Source organism: Lithobates pipiens, unplaced genomic scaffold (genome assembly GCF_037356315.1).
Source record: "Lithobates pipiens isolate NorthernLeopardFrog02 unplaced genomic scaffold, aLitPip1_a1.2 Scaffold_18, whole genome shotgun sequence".
NCBI lineage: Eukaryota > Metazoa > Chordata > Amphibia > Anura > Ranidae > Lithobates > Lithobates pipiens.
In genome coordinates, this window is record NW_027507758.1 from 263,394,441 (window position 1) to 263,413,235 (window position 18,795).

Genomic DNA, 18,795 nt, shown 5'->3' on the forward strand with positions numbered 1-18,795 from the left:
CCCTAACGTCATTACCGTGAGCATTTGATGCTTAACTGAGTTCTGCAGATTCCCTGGATAGGCTAGACATTATGCCCAGCTGAATGCACTGATGCTGCTTTACAAAGAATGAAATCTACCAAAAGAAATGGTACTAAAGGGCCTCTAGTTGGGAAAAACACAGTTTCCTTAGACAATTTATATACCACATGGGGAAAATGCATATAGATAAAGATTCAAATATACATATTTATTCAGTGTGGTGTTCAAGCTTTTCAGAAGCAAGTCTCTATGCATTTAATGAAAAATCTCTTCGTCATCTTCAGAACTTGAGGAAATAGTTTATGTACAGCACACTATTTACAACCAGAGATGTAAATTTACATAATAATAAACTGTGGGAGCACAGAGCTACTTGTTGCTTGTCTGAGAGGCTTTCTGAGAGCAAGCAACAACTTGCTGTCTGCACAGTAAAGGTCTTTGGGGATTCAGCCCAACTAGTTCCTAGTCACTGTTTGAAATGTTAAATAATTTCAAGCAAAATGAAGAGCATACTTGCTGCCTGAGCTGATGTAATATATTATCGCTTTATGTTCGCTTCAAAAACAATGCACTGTCTTGGAATTATATTGAGACACAAAATAGAAATGATAGATAGGCAGGAAAGCACAATTCTGTATGAATGCATAAATCACCAGCATACTTATGTAAGAGAAAATGGAAAACATTTCTGCTAGTTTGTGATTAATATAACATTTGTACTGATTTATTATCTAGAGATGTACATTTTTATTGCCTTGTGCTGGTTTTCAGTAAAGTAGTTAAAATTCATCCATGAGCAACCACTCCCTTGTGTCATTTAGTATGCATATTCTTTCTGGATGTGTTATTAAGATCACTTGTGTGGTTATCAAACTCTAGGGTAGGGACACTGTCCCTGCAGGGAGGTTAACAATACAACAGCCATGGAAGAGTTATTAACATTACATGAGTGCTTATTAAACTCAGAGGTAGGGACACTGTCCCTGCAGGGAGGTTAATAATACAACATCCATCCATCATCATTTAATATGTTTTGTATTGTGTTTGTTTCAAGAAAATGAAATTGTATTTTTTTTTTTTCGTTACAATGATATGATGTATGTTAGGATTCTTTATGTTAAGTGAAAATAGTCAAACGACAAGACTTACACATTCATACTATTTATTGTCTGTTTGACAATTGCTCATCAAGGTAGAATTTTTGATAGGATTGCTAGTATTGATATGGGTAGCACCCCAATAATTTAGCTATAGTTCAGCACCAAAATGGTGGCCAAAAATATGTTCTAATAGATCACAGTAGATGCCCCCAAGCAAATGAAGAAATAGAACTAGGTTATGTTCTACAACGTTTAAGCTAATTGGTACATACAATGATGTGAATGTATTATGTATCACCCGCGCTAGAGTAAAAAAATCTCAAAATAGTCCAAATAATCATTTATAAAACAAAGAATCCTAATCCTTCAATCCTAGACTCCATGTCCTATGGAAGAATGATGCCTTGGGCTAAAGCAAATAGATTTGAGTTATGTCATTTTGTAGATTCAGTCACAAGCAAACTTAGGTCCTTTGGGGAACTCCACACTAAGCATCATATTTCCAAAAACCTCTTTTGCTCTTATCTTCGGTTTAAGCATTTATTCTCCACCCTCTCTCCATCATTAGCTTTAGACCACCCAACCAAATTTTAACACATCTGCATCCAAGGCCCGCACCAACTACACCTCATATCCTCTATCTACTAATTACTATATGAGGTGCTCCCGGTTACTGAAAACCTTCACTTATATATGCGTAAGTGGGCCCATGTTTTCCAACGCTCTATCTCTGTGAAATCTTGGGAGAGAATATGGGAGTCAACTTCTAAATCCTCTAGATGGTTGAAATATAGGGAGAATGAATACAAAGCTTTGATGTACTGGTATAGGGCACCTGTGGTGATTCATAAAGCCAACCCTACTTCCTGTTGGAGATGTGGTCAAGACAAGGTTTCTCATTTTCACTTACTATGCACATATTCTAACCTCCAACCTTTTTTGGTCCATGCTTGAAAAGATCCTCAATGCCTATTTGACTGACGACCCCATCCACTCCACTCAGGGGTTACCATTTTAACACATTTCTAAACAATCACAGAAGTTGGCCAATAATGTCTTAACAGCAGCTAGAAGGGCCATCTATAGGAGCTGTTTTTCAAGTCCCCCCCCATCTCATAGCCAAATCTTAGATACTTTAGATACTATAGCTTTGGTTTGAGGCATGGAGCACCCTTCTGCAACCTTAACAGACAAATTGGATCTATTCCATAAAGTATAGGATGCCTGGGATCAATTAGAATATTTTCTCCATTTTATCCTAAAGCACACCCCATAAAACTGCTTTGATATTACCCAGTATGATTCAGTCCCATACAATTGGATCTGGTGTATTTCTTGATTAACTACTTAAGGACTGGAAGATTTTCCCCCTTAATGACCAGGCCATTTTTGCGATATGGCACTGCGTCGCTTTAACTGACAATTGCATGGTCGTGCGATGCTGTGCCCAAACAAAATTGACACCCTTTTTCCCCCACAAATAGAGCTTTCTCTTGGCGGTATTTGATCCCTTCTGCGGTTTTATTATATAAACCAAAAAAGACCGACAATTGAAAAGAAAATATTTTTTTTTTTACTTTTTACTATAATAAATATCTCCAAAGGAAACCTAATTTCTTCATCAATTTAGTGTATTCTTCTACATATTTTTGGTAAATAAAAAAATGCAATAAGCGTATATTGATTGGTTTGAACAAAAGTTATAGTGTCTACAAAATAGAGAATAGATTTATGGCATTTTTATTATTATTATTTTTTTACTAGTAATGGCGGTGATCAGTGATTTTTAGCAGGACTGCGACATTGCAGCAGACAAATCGGACACGTTTTACACCTTATTGGGACCTTTGACATTTACATAGCAATCAGTGCTATAAAAATGCACTGATTACTGTATAAATGTCACTGGCAGGGAAGGGGCTAACACTAGGGGTGCTCAAGGGGTTAATGTGTTCCCTGGTAGGTGTTTCTAACTGTGGTGGCAGTGTACTGACTGGAGGAGTTGAGAGATCGCTGTTCCTAAACACTAGGAACAGACGATCACTCTCTACTCCCCTGCCAGAATGGAGATCTGTTTGTTTACATTGACAGATTCCCGCTCTGCCTCTCCGTGGAGCGATCGTGGGTGGACGCCGGCCACGCTCATCAGTTTCCCCACAGCTGGTCGGCAAGTGGTTAAACCTGTTCATTACCTTTTACCAGTTATCCTATATTCGCTGAACAATACAATTACAAAAAAACTAAACATCCAACCGCCGCTCTGCATGTAACTATAATTGCACCACAGTGATAAAAACACTAGGGAACATTGCAGAGAAGTGGCTGAACACTATGAGGTTTATTTACTAAAGGAAAATCCACTTTGCACTGCAAGTGAACTTGGACGTAAAGTCACTGTAGATCCGAGGGGGATATGCAAGGAAAATAAAAAACAGCATTTTAACTTGCACATGATTGGATGAAAAGATCAGCAGAGGTTCCCCTCATTTCAGATCTACACCTTAGATTTAGAGTGACTGCACTTCCAAGTGCACTTTCAGTGCAAAGTGGATTTACCTTTTGTAAATTACCCGCTATATATTTTATGAGGATTTGTTTTAATAAAATGGTGCACAATTATAGTATTTTGGATCTGTGTCTCTTTGTCTGCAAGGCAATTGTGTTAAGTTGACTGCATCCTGTGGTGCATATAAACTCTCTGTTGTCTAAAAGTAGAAAGGAGCTTATAGCCCCATGCTACTGTACTTCAGGGAAATATTACATGACATGAAGGAATTGTATTTTGAACGTGTTCTATACAGTTTTGACATAGAATGAGAAAAAGCATGCTGTAGTGGCCAAAGTAAAACAGAGGATGAATTTCTAGGTAGGGTACCTGACACCATATAATACTTATACTTCAAGCAACCTTTCAAATTGGCCAATTGTACCAAAGTAACATCCCTATGGGCAGTCCTTATTTTATTAGCAAAATCCCAAACACTTAAATGTGTGTATTGCATTTAAATGAACATAAACAGACACTTTTGAGGGATAGCTACAGAATTATATCTGGTCAAAGATCTGCACTATACAATAGAACTGTGTGGTTTTAACCGATTCCGGACCAGACACCGCAGTTATACTGAGACAGGTTGGCTCCCCTGCGTGAGCCATTGTAGTTGTACATCAGCTCTTTAAGATGCATTAGCCCACAGCGTAACCTTGGAGCCAATGTGGGTGCCAGGTGGGCGCGATGACCACCGGGCACCTGCGATCGCTCGTGACAGCGAGTAAACACACAAATCCTGGTTCTCTCAGGAGAGTAGAGACAGATAGTGTGCTCCTACTAAGTAGGAACAACAGTCAGTCTCCTCCCCTAGTTAGTCCCATCCCTCCCCCTACAGTTAAAACACACCTAGGAAACACAGTTAACCCCTTGAGCGCCCCCTGGTGTTAACCTCTTCCCTGCCAATTACATTTATACAGTAATCAATGGCTATTTTTAGCTCTGATCGCTGTATAAATGTCACTGGTCCCAAAAAAGTGTCAAAAATTTCCCATCTGTCTGCCGCAATGTCACAGTTAAAAATTGCTGATCACCACCATTATTAGTAAAAAAAAAAAAAAAAAAAGATAAATGATAAATCTATCCCCTATTTGGTAGACGCTATAAATTTTGTGTAAACCAATCAATATATGCTTATTGCATTTTTTTTTTACTCAAAATATATAGAAGAATACATATCGGCCTATACTGAGGGGAATTTTTTTTTTTTTATTTGGATATTTATTATAGCAAAAAGTACAAAATATTGTGTTTTTTTTCTTCAAAATTGTCGCTCTTTTTTTGTTTATAGCACAAAAAATAAAAACGGCAGAGGTGATTAAATACCCCCAAAAGAAAGCTCTATTTGTGGGGAAAAAGTACAACAATTTTGTTTGGGTACAATGTCACACGACTGCGCAATTGTCAGTTAAAGCAACGCGGTGCTGCAAAAAATGGCCCTGTCAGGAAGGGGGTAAATTCTTCTGGAGCTGAAGTGGTTAAAGCAATTTGAATACAGATTTTTCAACTTGATGCCTCCAAGTTTTATAAATACCACATCAAAAAAAATAATAGTAGGAATTTCTAGAAACTCATTGGTAGATAACCTCCTCCTAGTTTAATACTTTTACAAAAACATAAGTTATTACTATCTTTTGCTTACCTGCTTTGTCTTAATACTCTACCATAAGATGCCTTAATTAAAATGTATTGTATATCGTAAAGGACATCCATGAAATCTTGACGGGTAACAGGTCCTCCATCCATATTTTTCCACTCAAACTGAAACCGAAAAACAAAATGAGTTATAAGCAATGATTATTTTAATTATACCTATAACAAGCAGAGAACATAAATGAAAAAAAAAAAAAGTTACCTCTGTCATGTCAATATCATGTCTAGTCAGCTGACCATTTTGGGGATCAGGCATGTGTCTTACAATTATCCTTTGGTTTGCAGAGGGCCCACCTCTAATAATTACTTGAGGTTCATAGGCTGAAGGTCCAGTTTCTTCTCTGGCTTCAAAGTAGATGGTATATTTCAACTTCCCTCCATAAGCTGTCAACTTCAATGTGAAGGAAAATGTTTAAGCTTAACTCCAGACAATTATATTAAAACAAACAAACAACATTCAACCAAATCTATTTTTATAGAGCTAAAATGAATATTTGAATTGGTTCCGATATCGGCTTCCTGTAATTCTATAAAAGAACGGGCCAATGCTGTAAGCAAATCACTGCCCTTCTGTATACACAGTGCTGTTGGTCAACAGTCTGAACATCCATAAGGCATTCACACTTGCAAATGAGGCCGTTAGCATCTAGATGTGGGTAGAAGCTGCACTGAAAGCACTGGGAGGCTTACAGCCCTTACAGCTAAATGTGGCCACTCTCTCATGTGGCTTCACTGCCCGTTTCCTACTGCGCATGCACAAGTCACGTGGCGCTTTGTGAATGGCCCCATTGTTTTCAGGGACACACACATGTCCCAGAAGGCAACGGGGCTGCTGGTCAAAGAGGAGGAAACACCACGGAATAGGAAGAGGCAGATTAGGAAGACTGCCTAGCAACAGCGGTTCCAGGTAAGTTTAATGAAATATATATTTTTTTGAAAATATTAATATCATTTTTTTATTTTAGGGTGGCCCTCCACTTTACGTACATTGTGGCAATTTGTCCTTTAGATCAAAGGAATATACCTTGGTGTGAAAATGAGGGAAGTTAAACCACCTAAACGCTAAACCTTTTTCTGACATTTGTTGGTTTCAAGTTAAAATATTTTTTTTTGTTAGAAAATTACTTAGAACACCAAAACATTTTATATATATATATATATATATATATATATATATATATATATATATATATATCTTCCATCTACCCTCCAAAATACCAAAGCTCTTACTGCAAAGTATTTAAAAATATATATTTTTGGGTCTCTCAAGTAAGCACTAGAAGGGAGTAATGAGGAGAGGAGATGAAGGAGGAATAAAGAAAGTAGATGAAAGGAGCCAAGATGGATTTCAATATGTGCCTCTAATTGCGGTAATAAATGCAAGGCATGATGATGTTTTAAATACTAGGTCAATAAACAAAATCATTTACAGTTTAATTCCAGTTTTTGCCTGATCCCATTTGTTTGATGTAAAAACAGCTATAAATTGTAAAATGTGAAGCAATTATATTATATCTTTGTTTATTGTAAAATGTACTGCACAACGTAATTGGAGTATATCTAAAAAAAACATGTGATTTTTGGAAAATATCATGTCTAATTTACCTTCCGACCTTCAAATTGTTGTGGCAGTTTCCAATAAAATGGTTCTGAACGTAAGTCTTGTTTTGCTTGATCAATAAATGCTATAATTTCTGGATGTTGGAAAAATACCCCTTTTGTGGTCCGATGCTGCAGGGTAAAGTCTGTTAGTTCGAGTACTGTCTGATCAGGCTTCAGGGACAACTAGAAAACCAATAACAGAAACAATGTTTTTTTAAAAAGACAAAACAAACCTCAGAAAGAAAACCATACATTTTTTACAACTTCAACTAATATTCATGTTTGAGATTCGGTGCAGCACAGAATAGTTTGTCAAATCATCCTGAAGGCTCCATGCACACTGGGCTTAAAACAAAACGTCTGTTCTTTCTGAAGTAAAAAACGCTCATATATAGCATTTTTTGTACAAAGTTTAGACGAGTTTAAGAGCATTTTACATTTTTTTTTGCCTCCAAGCTCCAATCAGAAACACAAACCAGAATTGATTTTTTTTCTGCTTCTAAACATTAAACTCAAAGTATCCCTGTAAACATCCTAATGCACATGAACACATAAGATAACATTGAACTGCTTCTACAGGCAGAACACAAAACTCCTGTAGAAGGAATGTTGCATGGAGCCTTACTGAAACCAAAACTTTATTTTTCTTTTAAAATGATTGCTTATTGCTATGTATACAACTATTAACCTCCTTATGGCTGCCCCTTATATTTAAACAGCCGGTCTGTGCCCTTTCTAGGTTACACATACTTCCTTGTTTATTCACATTTGTTTAGGTTTTAGCATCAGGGCCAGGAAAAGGGTACCTACCCCAAACACTATGTTTTTCTATGGGTGAGGAGTTGCCGTACAGGAAATTTGCTATTTCTGCTGTCCCTACTGCCATTTGTCCCATATGCAGGGAATGAAAACAGGGTCTCGTGTGCCTGAGGATGATTCCACCATTCTCATTTTAAGCCCCGCTGCATATTGCTACTGTACAATTGGGAAGCAGGATTGGGTCTCTCAAGCTTAACCCTCGTGAATGTGTCAAAAACAGTGCTCCCCCCCATTGCTGCAATCTGACAATAGGACCCTGCTTTACTAAACTGATGTCATTATGAAGCACAAAGTGTCACAGTGTCTAGCAGTCTATAGTGTTGGCAGTGGCCTAGGTATGAAGAGGCCCAAGATACTGGCTGTGTACATTTTCTACAGGCAAAAGCTCATGAATTTTTTTTTGCTGCTTTCGCCATCAGATGAGAGTACTGTTTAAAGTGGATCTTTAGGCTCCACAATGAAAATGGGTGGACAGGCAGGATTTTTAATGCAGAAGAGACATGCCACATGCTACTTACCTGCCTGTCCACCCATGTACAGTAAGTTGCACAAGTGCAGCTCAAAGCACAGATTTGGCAATACTGAAACTGACGGAACTCCCCCATGTGACAGACCCAACCAGGACAGGGCTTTTGGAGGGGACTGCAGGGTAGCCTACTGACTATGGGCCTAGGCGTTTGATGGGGGCTCTATTCTTGGGAGGTGTGGGCCTGGGGGATCCTTGGAGTGGTCTTTCTTCGCATTTGGGATTGTCTTCCCAAACACACAGACTCTGGAAATCTAGGCCTGCGATGCATATATGGGTCCTTTGTGCCCAAACCAGCAATGACTGCTTTAGACTGTGAGACTGAGAGTAGATATTAATATAATTAGCTAAAACCAACCTGATACTGGGGTCTCATGCTATAGTTTGAGACTCAGAAGCCGGACACTGACATCTTTGTGTCTGGTGACTGTAGTTCCACTTTAAGTGCTGTACACTCATACAATGCACTCATGCAAGCCCCTGAGCCTGCTGTCATTAGACATTAGAGATCATTGGCTAGAGGCACAGAACTGATTGGAATGACTCTAGTCATTTCATGTCTGTGATGACCAATCATAGCAATCATCAATATAAACAATGTAGTACTGTTTACAATGGTGAGTGCTCCCCTTACACTCAGAATGGAGGAAGGAGGAAATAAGGATTTAATAACTACATCTATTTATTACATAATCCATACTTGTGCAGAGAAGGCTGGGATTGCAAGGGGAAGTTAAAGGGCCACTGACTACCCATGTTGTGGAATTGTTTTAAAGTGCTGCTGAACACACATTATGGAGTATGGGTGCTTTAAAGAGGAAGTAAACTCTTCCACTCTGATGCTTATTTTCATTTAGTCCATTATAATAAGTAATTATCAAACTATAGCCACTGTAATCCAGCCCAAATCGCATATTACTTACTGTTTAAAGAAACTTTAAAAAACGTGTTTCCAGGGGTGAGGCAGTGCCATCTTAAGTATTGTTTTCTGAGTCCACAGTGGAGTGTATTTCCGCCCTTACATTGAGCACTTCCTGTACTGTTAACCACGTCTCCTTCTTAATCCAATGTTTCTATGGCAACCCTGCTTCCCTGTTCATAGCTGACTTGTTTTATTTCATAGTATTTACTTTACTAATTTACTAATATTTGCCTTTGTCAGTCTTATCAGCTTCAGCTGATAAGACTGCAGTAATGGGCAGGTTTACACTGCATGTGATGTCACATGGTCACATGGGGTGTAGGAGGAAGCTCTGAATGATTCTGCAGTCTTGTGGGATTTCAGTGTTGTGCCGTAGGAAGTCCTGATAATAGATAGACAAGCACATAGAGCGTGTGCCGTAAATCAGGGTAGATCTGGGCATGGTCAGTGATGTCATTCTAAAGAACAAAAAGGATTACAACAATACTAAGCAAGTAAGAAGATATCTACAAGCAGTATTCATTAGGGTTTTTTATGCTGATTTACATGGGGGAGAGTTTACAACCACTTTAAAAAGCTGTTGACCACTAATAATTGAGGCATTCACTGGGGGTGTTTAAAGCATTTTAGGTTTATCCATGACATCTAGACATTGCACACAATGCAGTTTTAGTGCAATGCAATTTCATCCTACAGGGATAATGAATAATGGAAGGCGTGCACTTGATTCATTCTGTATAGCTGTTCTTTCTGCACCTCACCTGTTGCTTATTAAATATTATCCCATCAGTCTTCAAATCATCAGGTAGGCAATCTCTGATATGAAAAAAAAAGCCCTGCTCCTCTATCAAAATGTTTGACTCCACACAGAGACACAGTGTAGAACAAGGTGGGGAAGTCAGTAATAGTCAAAAGATCGGCTGCAGGGAGCCTTCTGACAATACTGGTGACCAGTACTTTGTCCTCGGCCTGATACTGGTGACCGGTACTTTGCCCTCGGCCTGAAATGTTGAACACACTTTTCACTGCACAGGTCTTCTATGTGATAGTGAGGCTCATAAATATTGCCAAGGCAAAATCTACAGCTACTATTATAATTATAAGAACTATCTTGCAGTGGGGATATAGCCCTTAAACAACAGTAGGGGCAAGAACGTAAACTGTATAGTTAGTAAGAGGAGTAAAACTTGATGGACAAGTATGGACTTTTTTAAGACCAATTGTATACAATAAGCTTGATTTTTTTATACTGGGACATGGGAGAAAATGGAATGATCTCCACTGAGTGGGCCTATTGTAACATATAGAAACGCTATAAGCATATTGGATTACCGGTAAATCATCTATACCATTTTAGTTCACCTGTAACAGGTAATGTACCTTCATGCTGAAGGTGGTGATGGTAAACTATAGCAGTATAAATGTTGCTTTGTGATGCAGATTATTACTCAGGCTGTATTTAATACAGTATTTGCATTCTTAATGCCTTTTCTTTTAAATACTGTTATGGATCTGACTAGAATATTACTTGTTAGTCAGACCAAAGTAAGTAATCAGAACAGTATATTGAATGTCTTGGCATGTATTAGCTGCTTCAGCATGTTTTACTAAAATACACCAGCAGGAATCCACATTATGGTATTATATGGCTCAACAGTTTCCTACTCACCCACATTCGGATTAGTCCATCTGCTTCTGTACACCGGGTAGTGAGGCCAAAGCAGTAGCAGCTGCTGCAACCAAGTGGATTCCCTACATGAAGTCCAAAAGTGCTGGGTTTGCATCTGTCACAGTGGACCCCTTCCACATTTATCTGCAAAAGAGACACTTCACAGGCTAAGTAGAACAAAATGATGTCTCTTGCTTAGCAAACAACCTAATTGCAATGTTTGTGAAAAAAAAAAAAAAATATGTAAGAGAATATTGCAAGGCTAAAGTATGGCTTTACATAATTAGTTTCTACATTACAGATGTCAGTACATTAATGACCATTATAAAGATCCCTAAAGGCAGAGAATAATTAGGAACTCATCCAAATAAGTGCCCTTTTTTTTAGAAGCCAAAGCACATAACTAACAAAGCAATGATATAGCATTTACTATTTAACTGTAATGCAAATGTTATGTCTGTTTTAAAAATGTCTGTATCTGCAAACAGAAAAAGTATGCTCTATATGTGTAGCTGGTAAGGCAGGACACTAGAATAGGAGATTCTGTAGGAAAAAATAAACTGCATTAAATCTATCAGCCTTATTTTTATTACAGCAGTGATATTGACTAATGAAAAAAGTGTAAAGTGCAATGACTTAGTCAGGGAAACAGAATTCATCTTTTTTTATTCTTTCCTCTTAAGTAAATTGTAGGCTGATTAGTACTAAATATTGCACTTTGTATAATTGCTACAATGTGTCATAACTAAATATTCTATAGGTTTATCATCTGACAAAAGAGTACATAAGGGACATAAGAGTAATTCCAATTGCATTGAGAAAGAAAACAATCCCCGTCTTGGTGATCAATATACACTACATGTATTTTACCAAACTTTGTTGCAGAGTCCTATCTGTCTATTCTCTGAAGAAAAAGCTGTTTGAATCTGATGAAAGGGACTTCTTCATTATTAACAAGCTGATACACTTGCAGTGTTCTAATGAGGAAAATGCAGGGTTTTAATCTCTTTAAAAGTGAATAATGCTTTGGGAGTATCTCACCAAAAATGACATGTTTGTTGTAAAAGATGTCTAAAATTTGATTTGTATCTTTGTGCAGAAAATTTGTGGAAAAATGAATCACAAAGTCAGGAAATATATCTCTGGGGGTGTTTCATGCACCATGGTGTATGGGACACCTCCAGGTCGCCATATTGCCAATATGGCAATATTTACAAAGGCCACATACGGCATTGCCTTTTTTTTTTTTTATTAAAATACCTCTTCTACTGCATGTAGATAAATCACTAAGCAGTGTAGGATCAATACCAAACTGATATACAGTATCTCACAAAAGTGAGTACACCCCTCACATTTTTGTAAATATTTTATTATATCTTTTCATGTGACAACACTGAAGAAATGACACTTTGCTACAATGTAAAGTAGTGAGTGTATAGCTTGTATAACAGTGTAAATTTGCTGCCCCCTCAAAATAACTTAACACACAGCCATGAATGTCTAAACTGCTGGCAACAAAAGTGAGTACACCCCTAAGTCAATGCCTTAACCCTCTTGGTCATGGAGTTCACCTGATCTTTACAGGTTGCCACTGGAATCCTTGTCCTCTCCTCCATGATGACATCACTGAGCTGGTAGATGTTAGAGACCTAGCACTCCTCCACCTTCCATTTGAGGATGCCCCAAAGATGCTCAATAATGTTTACGTCTGGAGACATACTTTGCCAGTCCATCACCTTTACCCTCAGCTTCCTTAGCAAGGCAGTGGTTGTCTTGGAGTTGTGTTTGGGGTTGTTATCATGTTGGAATACTCTGAAGGGAGGGGATCATGCTCTGCCTCAGTATGTCACAGTTCATGTTGGCATTCATGCTTCTATCAATGAACTGTAGCCCCCAGTGCCAACAGCACTCATGCAGCCCCAGAGCATGACACTTCCACAATCATGCTTGACTGTAGGCAAGACACACTTGTCTTTGTACTCCTCAGCTGGTTGCCACGACACATGCTTGACACCATCTGAACCAAATGAGCTTATCTTTGTCTCATCAGACCACAGCACATGATTCCAGTAATCCAAGTTCTAAATCTGTTTGTCTTCAGCAAATTGCTTGCGAGCTTTCTTGTTTCTTTCATTTTTAGAAAAGGCTTCCTTCTGGGACGACAGTCATGCAGACCAATTTGATGCAGTGCACGGCGTATGGTCTGAGCACTGACAGGCTGACCCCCCACCCCTTCAACCTCCGCAGAAATGCTGGCAGCACTCATACGTCTATTTCCCAATGACAACCTCTGGATATGACGCTGAACACGTGCACTCAATCTCTTTGGTTGACCATAGCGAGGCCTGTTCTGATTGGAACCTGTCCTGTTGAACCACTGTATGGTCTTGGCCACCATGCTGCAGCTCAGTTTCAGGGTCTTTTCGAACGTCCAATGACCAGTATGAGAGAGTGAGAACGATAACACCAAATTTAACATGCCTGCTCCCCATTCACACCTGAGACTTTGTAATGCTAACCAGTCACATGACACTTGGGAGGTAAACTAGCTAATTGGGCCCAATTTGGACATTTTCACTTAGGGTGTACTCACGTTTGTTGCCAGTGGTTTAGACATTAATGGCTGTGTGTTGAGCGATTTTGAGGGGGCAGCAAATTTACACTGTTATACAAGCTGTACACTCACAACTTTCCATTTTACCGAAGTGTAATTTCTTCAGTGTTGTCACATGAAAAGATATAATAACATTTTTACTAAAATGTGAGACATATACTCACTTCTGTGAGATATCGTAGCATATCTGTCAGAGTACTTGATCTATGCTTTCCATTATGTGATCTCAGACAAAATTCATAGCTGGACAAAGCTCACATCAAGGCTTTTATAAGATATACATCCAAATTTAAAGTATATCTTAAGGTAAAAAAAAGACATATGAAATACATGTCTATAGTACACACATTTCCCCATGTTTCATCTATTTAAAGACCCAACAAGTACAAAAAAATACTCACTGAGCTTTCAGAAATGCAATCAAGTCCAAAGTCTTGCCATGGGTTAACAAGATACAGTATTTTTGAGGACTGAGCGTTGTCAGTCCTGCCCAGGTTTCTCATGCCACACAACTAAGACCCATCTACTCTCCCATCTCCACAATATAAAGTCTAATCATTCTGTATTCCCACAATAGGAATTGGCAGAGCTAATTACTCTCCTTGAAGAAACACAGTAAAGCCATCCATACATGGATCAAAATGTGGCTGGTTCAGCAGGGATCAGATGAATTTCAATCAATGTATGGAGAGGCTGGTTGTACACAAGTTGATCTGATCAATTTTTCCTAGATCAGCACCGCTAACTTTAGCCAGTGGTGCCGATCAGTGTTTTCTCATGACAGGGAAGTAGCCCTGCTGTCAGAATGCAATAGCTCAGTGTGAGGGTTTTCCCCATCCACCCAAAATGTGTGGATGGGGGAATCTAGTTGTATTCTTTTATTCAACCCACTGGTTGAACAAAAAAAAAACAGAAAAACTCTTATATGACCAGTATAAGTGAACATTGGATACAGGAGAGTTTTAAACATTCAATGAAAACGTGTAAAGCTCCCATTTACCTTGAGGCACGATCAGCTGATGCTCATTTATATACTTGTCAACTTTTAATTGGACATCTATTAAAGCTTTGCGTTGACTTTGACCTTATCTGAAGAAAGCTAACAAGCGTGGAGTGCTCTAGACCAGGGGTCTCAAACTGGTGGCCCTCCAGCTGTTGCAAAACTACAAGTCCCACCATGCTTGTAACTGTCAGCCTTGCAATGCCTCATGGGACTTGTAGTTTTGCAACAGCTGGAGGACTGCCTGTTTGAGACCCCTGCTCTAGACTATTGCAAGTAATTAGTTGAAAGCTGAGAATTAGCCCCTGTTGCTTAACATGACTCAGGAGAATGAGGGGTATATCATGTTTCACCTAATAAGAAAATCCCTGTGATCAACAACAGCCATATAGTTAATATTCAGAAAATTTGAAATAAAAGTTATAGGAGGCAAAACGTAAAAGAAATATGTGGGGATAAAGAAAAAAAAAACATTTATACTCACCTGGATAGCTGCAGCATTGATCCGATGCTGCTGCTGTACCCCCCTGGCTCTATACTGAGAATACAGCAATGAGCACAGAAGGGTGATCGTCAGTCACTGCTCTCTGTTCTGCCCTCAGGTGCTCACTGGAGCCCCAGGCTATGGAAGGTGCATGAGCGTCTGGCTCAGGCTCTCAGCAGCATGCATTATTGTTAAGATTGCTGCAGAGCCTGGACTGGCTCTGTGACATCAGCCGACAGTGGGCTTTAGTCTGCTGTTGGCTGAATCTGGATCACAGGGATGCAGAACTAAGTGTACTTCTGTGACCCTCAGGAGAAGTTTGGAGAAAGAATTTTGGCCATACTTGCCCTTTAATGCATATCTCAGATTAGTACTGAAAGTATTGCTTATATCGCTTTTAATTAAATAGTAGCCAAATATACCTTTTATTATTTCACATTACTGTATTCATTATAGTTTCTTGATAATTAAATTTTTATTATTATTATTATTATTATTATTATTATCATTTTTTTTATTATTATTATTAATATTTATATCACATCACTTTACTTATCACAAGATGTAAAAATGTTGAAAAGCACACACTACTCTAAGAGCTTAGTGCACGTTTCATAAGATTTCCTATGAATTTAAAATATAAGTTGATGCTGCTTGAAATTGAAAGGTATTTGAACATTCAGTGGAACCACATGAACAGCACTGATGCTGTGTGATTTCCATTTAACATCATGCAGAGTATAGGCAACTGCCTTATCACGGTGATACAGACAGCGATGAGATGGAATCTCCTAAGTCCTTATGACACTCTACTTCAAATACCAGGTTCCTCTGTTCATTGTTATCCATATACATGTTTTCTCTTATACAACAGCCTTTATCTTTTAACAACAGTATGTCTGGTGAGTCAGAAATGCACAGTAAACTGTTATAAAATAAATATTGTCAATTCTTTAGGTTGTGCACCATTTCAGACAGGACGTGTAGTTTATTTTTGAAGCTGATATCAGTACGGCTGTGATAAGCAGGTATGCATAAGGGAAAAAGATTTCAAACCAATGCCTATTTTTTTTTCAAGGCAGGAGTCTATTATTTATTTCATTGAAATACTGCACATGGATACTTTAAATATATTAATAAAGTGTTAAACTACAAAGAAATATGTGACTTGTAGAATCCTCTGTGTATATGGCTGCACTTGAATACATTTGTACTTTCATCATGATAAAATTATATTTACATCATAGGACTTGGTTATAGGCAAAGCACATTTTTGGAGTTTGAGTACATATTAAAATGTATTGCTGTTATATTTTGTTCAAGAGCATCCCAAGGCAACGCACAGAAGCAGTTGACTGCTGATGATATCCAGAAAGCTGAAAAGCACGTAGCAACTGTGCTAAAACCATTCAGTTTTTAAGCATATAAACTTTTTCAGCTATATTCAGCAAGGTGCGTAAAGTGCTTGTAAACCCTTATATATACCCAGTGAAGTGACTGGCCTCAGATGATACGCAGAGATGAAACAAATCTATCTATTTTAGTTGTACCTGTCTGTCTGCAACCATCTTTCCTTTACATTTATTTAATGTGCAGAGTTTTAAAGCTTGTCTGAGAGTTCAAAAAAATGGAGTGGGGAGCTCATGTTACACTCTGCAGAGCTCAGTGAGAAGAGCTCTGAGAGCTGATTGGAGGGAAGGGATTCACCCCTCCACACAGCACACAGGAACAGCGCTATGGCTGTCAATCAGCTGAAGCTCCCTCCTCTGTCACCATATTTCTCTTGGTGTAAGGAAAACTTGTCAGAATTAATTCATACTGATAACAGAGTAACAGAGCAGCAGACAGAAATAGTACTTAGTGCTTTTAAATGACACAGGTACACACTATACAGAGGGCTGTGCTTTGTTTATATTTAATGTCTGAGGTTTACAACCACTTTAACGTGCCCCTTGGATAGACTGAAGCCTTTTCTCCTATAATACTATGCTGTGGATATTGGTATCCATATACATTTAGCAAGACAGACATCTAGTTATTAAAGATGAATGCCAGAGTGAAGCATGAAATCAGTTGTCAGGTTTTGATGCCACAATCCTGGCAATACAAAACCTTGGCAGTGTGGAATCTAAACAGGAAAAGATAAGACACTGATAGATTTTGCACCCAGTAATAAAATGATGGTATTGCTAGTGTTACTACAAATTAAAAATAATCTGTGCTCAGCATCATACAACTAGCGAGACTGCAGCTACCACTATACAGTACTTCACAAACGTGAGTAAACCCCTCACATTTTTGTAAATATTTTATTATATCTTTTCATGTGACACAACACGGAAGAAATTACACTTTGTTACAATGTAAAGTAGTGAGTGTAGAGCTTGTATAGCAATGTAAATTTACTGTCCCCTCAAAATAACTCAACACACAGCCATTAAAGTCTAAACCGTTGGCAACAAAAGTGAGTACACCCCCAAATTGGGCCCAATTAGCCATTTTCTCTCCCCGGTATCATGTGACTTGTTATGCCGCATACACACGAGCGAATTGTCTTAGTCCGGCAAACAATCCGGCGGATAGTCCGGCGGACTTTCTACCGAACGGACTTGGCCACACACAGACACACAGAAAGTCCGGCGTTTGCTAGCGCGATGACGTACAGCACGTACGACGGGACTAGAAAAAGGAAGTTCAATAGCCAGTAGCCAATAGCTTCCTTTTTTGTACTTGCTTCTGAGCATGCATCATTCTTAGTCCGCCGTACTAGCATACTGATGAACGTATTGTCCGCTGAAACCCAAGTCCGACGGGAAGATTGGAGTGCAAAAATACTTTCTTAGTCCGCCGGACTTCAGGCTGGAAAAGTCCGCTGAAGCCCACACACGATCGAATTGTTCGCTGAAATGCGTTTCGGCTGACTAAGTACGCCGGACAATCTGATCGTGTGTATGCGGCATTAGTGTTACAAAACCTTAAGTGTGAATGGGGAGTAGGTGTGTTAAATTTTGCATTATCGCTCTCACTCTCTCATACTGATCACTGGAAGTTCAACATGGCACCTCATGGCACTCTCTGAGGATCTGAAAAAAGAATTGTTGCTCTACATAAAGATGGCCTAGGCTATAAGAAGATTGCCAAGACCCTGAAACTGAGCTGCAGCACGTTGGCCAAGACCATACAAGGGTTTAACAAGACAGGTTCCACTTAGAACAGGCCTCACTATGGTCAATCAAATAAGTTTAGTGCATGTGCTCAGCGACACTCAAAGCTAGAAAACATACACATATGGCCCAATATCTTCCAGAGATTTTTTAAAAATAAACTATGCAGTACTCAGCAGTGTATGGTGGCATGTGCAATGACATTATAAGATAAACTCAACTGGTTCCGTGGAAACCCACCTTTTCAGGGGACAGGAGCCATTGAGCAATGTCTCACAACTTATATACTGGAAGCAGTACTGCTATGAAATGGACAACAATTCACTACATTATTATGGCTTCCTCTAAAAAAGTAATTTATCATTTATCATTTGTAAGTTGGTTTATGATATTTAAGCACATTTATTATTATTATTATTATTATTATTCAGGGATTATATAGCACCAACAGTTTACCCAGTGCTTTACAATCTAAAAGGGAGACAATACAGTTATACTGTAATACTGTAATACAATACAATACAAAAGGAGTAGGAGGGCCCTGCTCAGAAGCGCTTACAATCTAATAGGGTGGGGCAGGTGGTACAAAAGGTTGTAACTGTGGGGAATGAGCTGATGGAAGTGGTAAAAGATTAGCTGTAGGCGTGATAGGCTTCCCTGAAGAGATGAGTTT

The 18,795-nt window shown here is 38.7% G+C and overlaps 1 protein-coding gene across 6 annotated transcripts in view; it reads right to left on the reverse strand.

The window, feature by feature from the left end:
• LAMA2 (laminin subunit alpha 2) overlaps positions 1-18,795 on the reverse strand; it is a 1,237,914-nt gene that overhangs the window by 341,704 nt on the left and 877,415 nt on the right. For all 6 annotated transcript variants that reach the window (XM_077486899.1, XM_077486900.1, XM_077486895.1 and 3 more), the window contains 4 exons: positions 10,861-11,004; positions 6,928-7,107; positions 5,525-5,713; positions 5,312-5,430 (listed from right to left, as the gene is read on the reverse strand). In XM_077486899.1, coding sequence (XP_077343025.1) covers positions 5,312-5,430; positions 5,525-5,713; positions 6,928-7,107; positions 10,861-11,004 — 632 coding nt within the window. The remainder of the gene's footprint in view (positions 1-5,311; positions 5,431-5,524; positions 5,714-6,927; positions 7,108-10,860; positions 11,005-18,795) is intronic.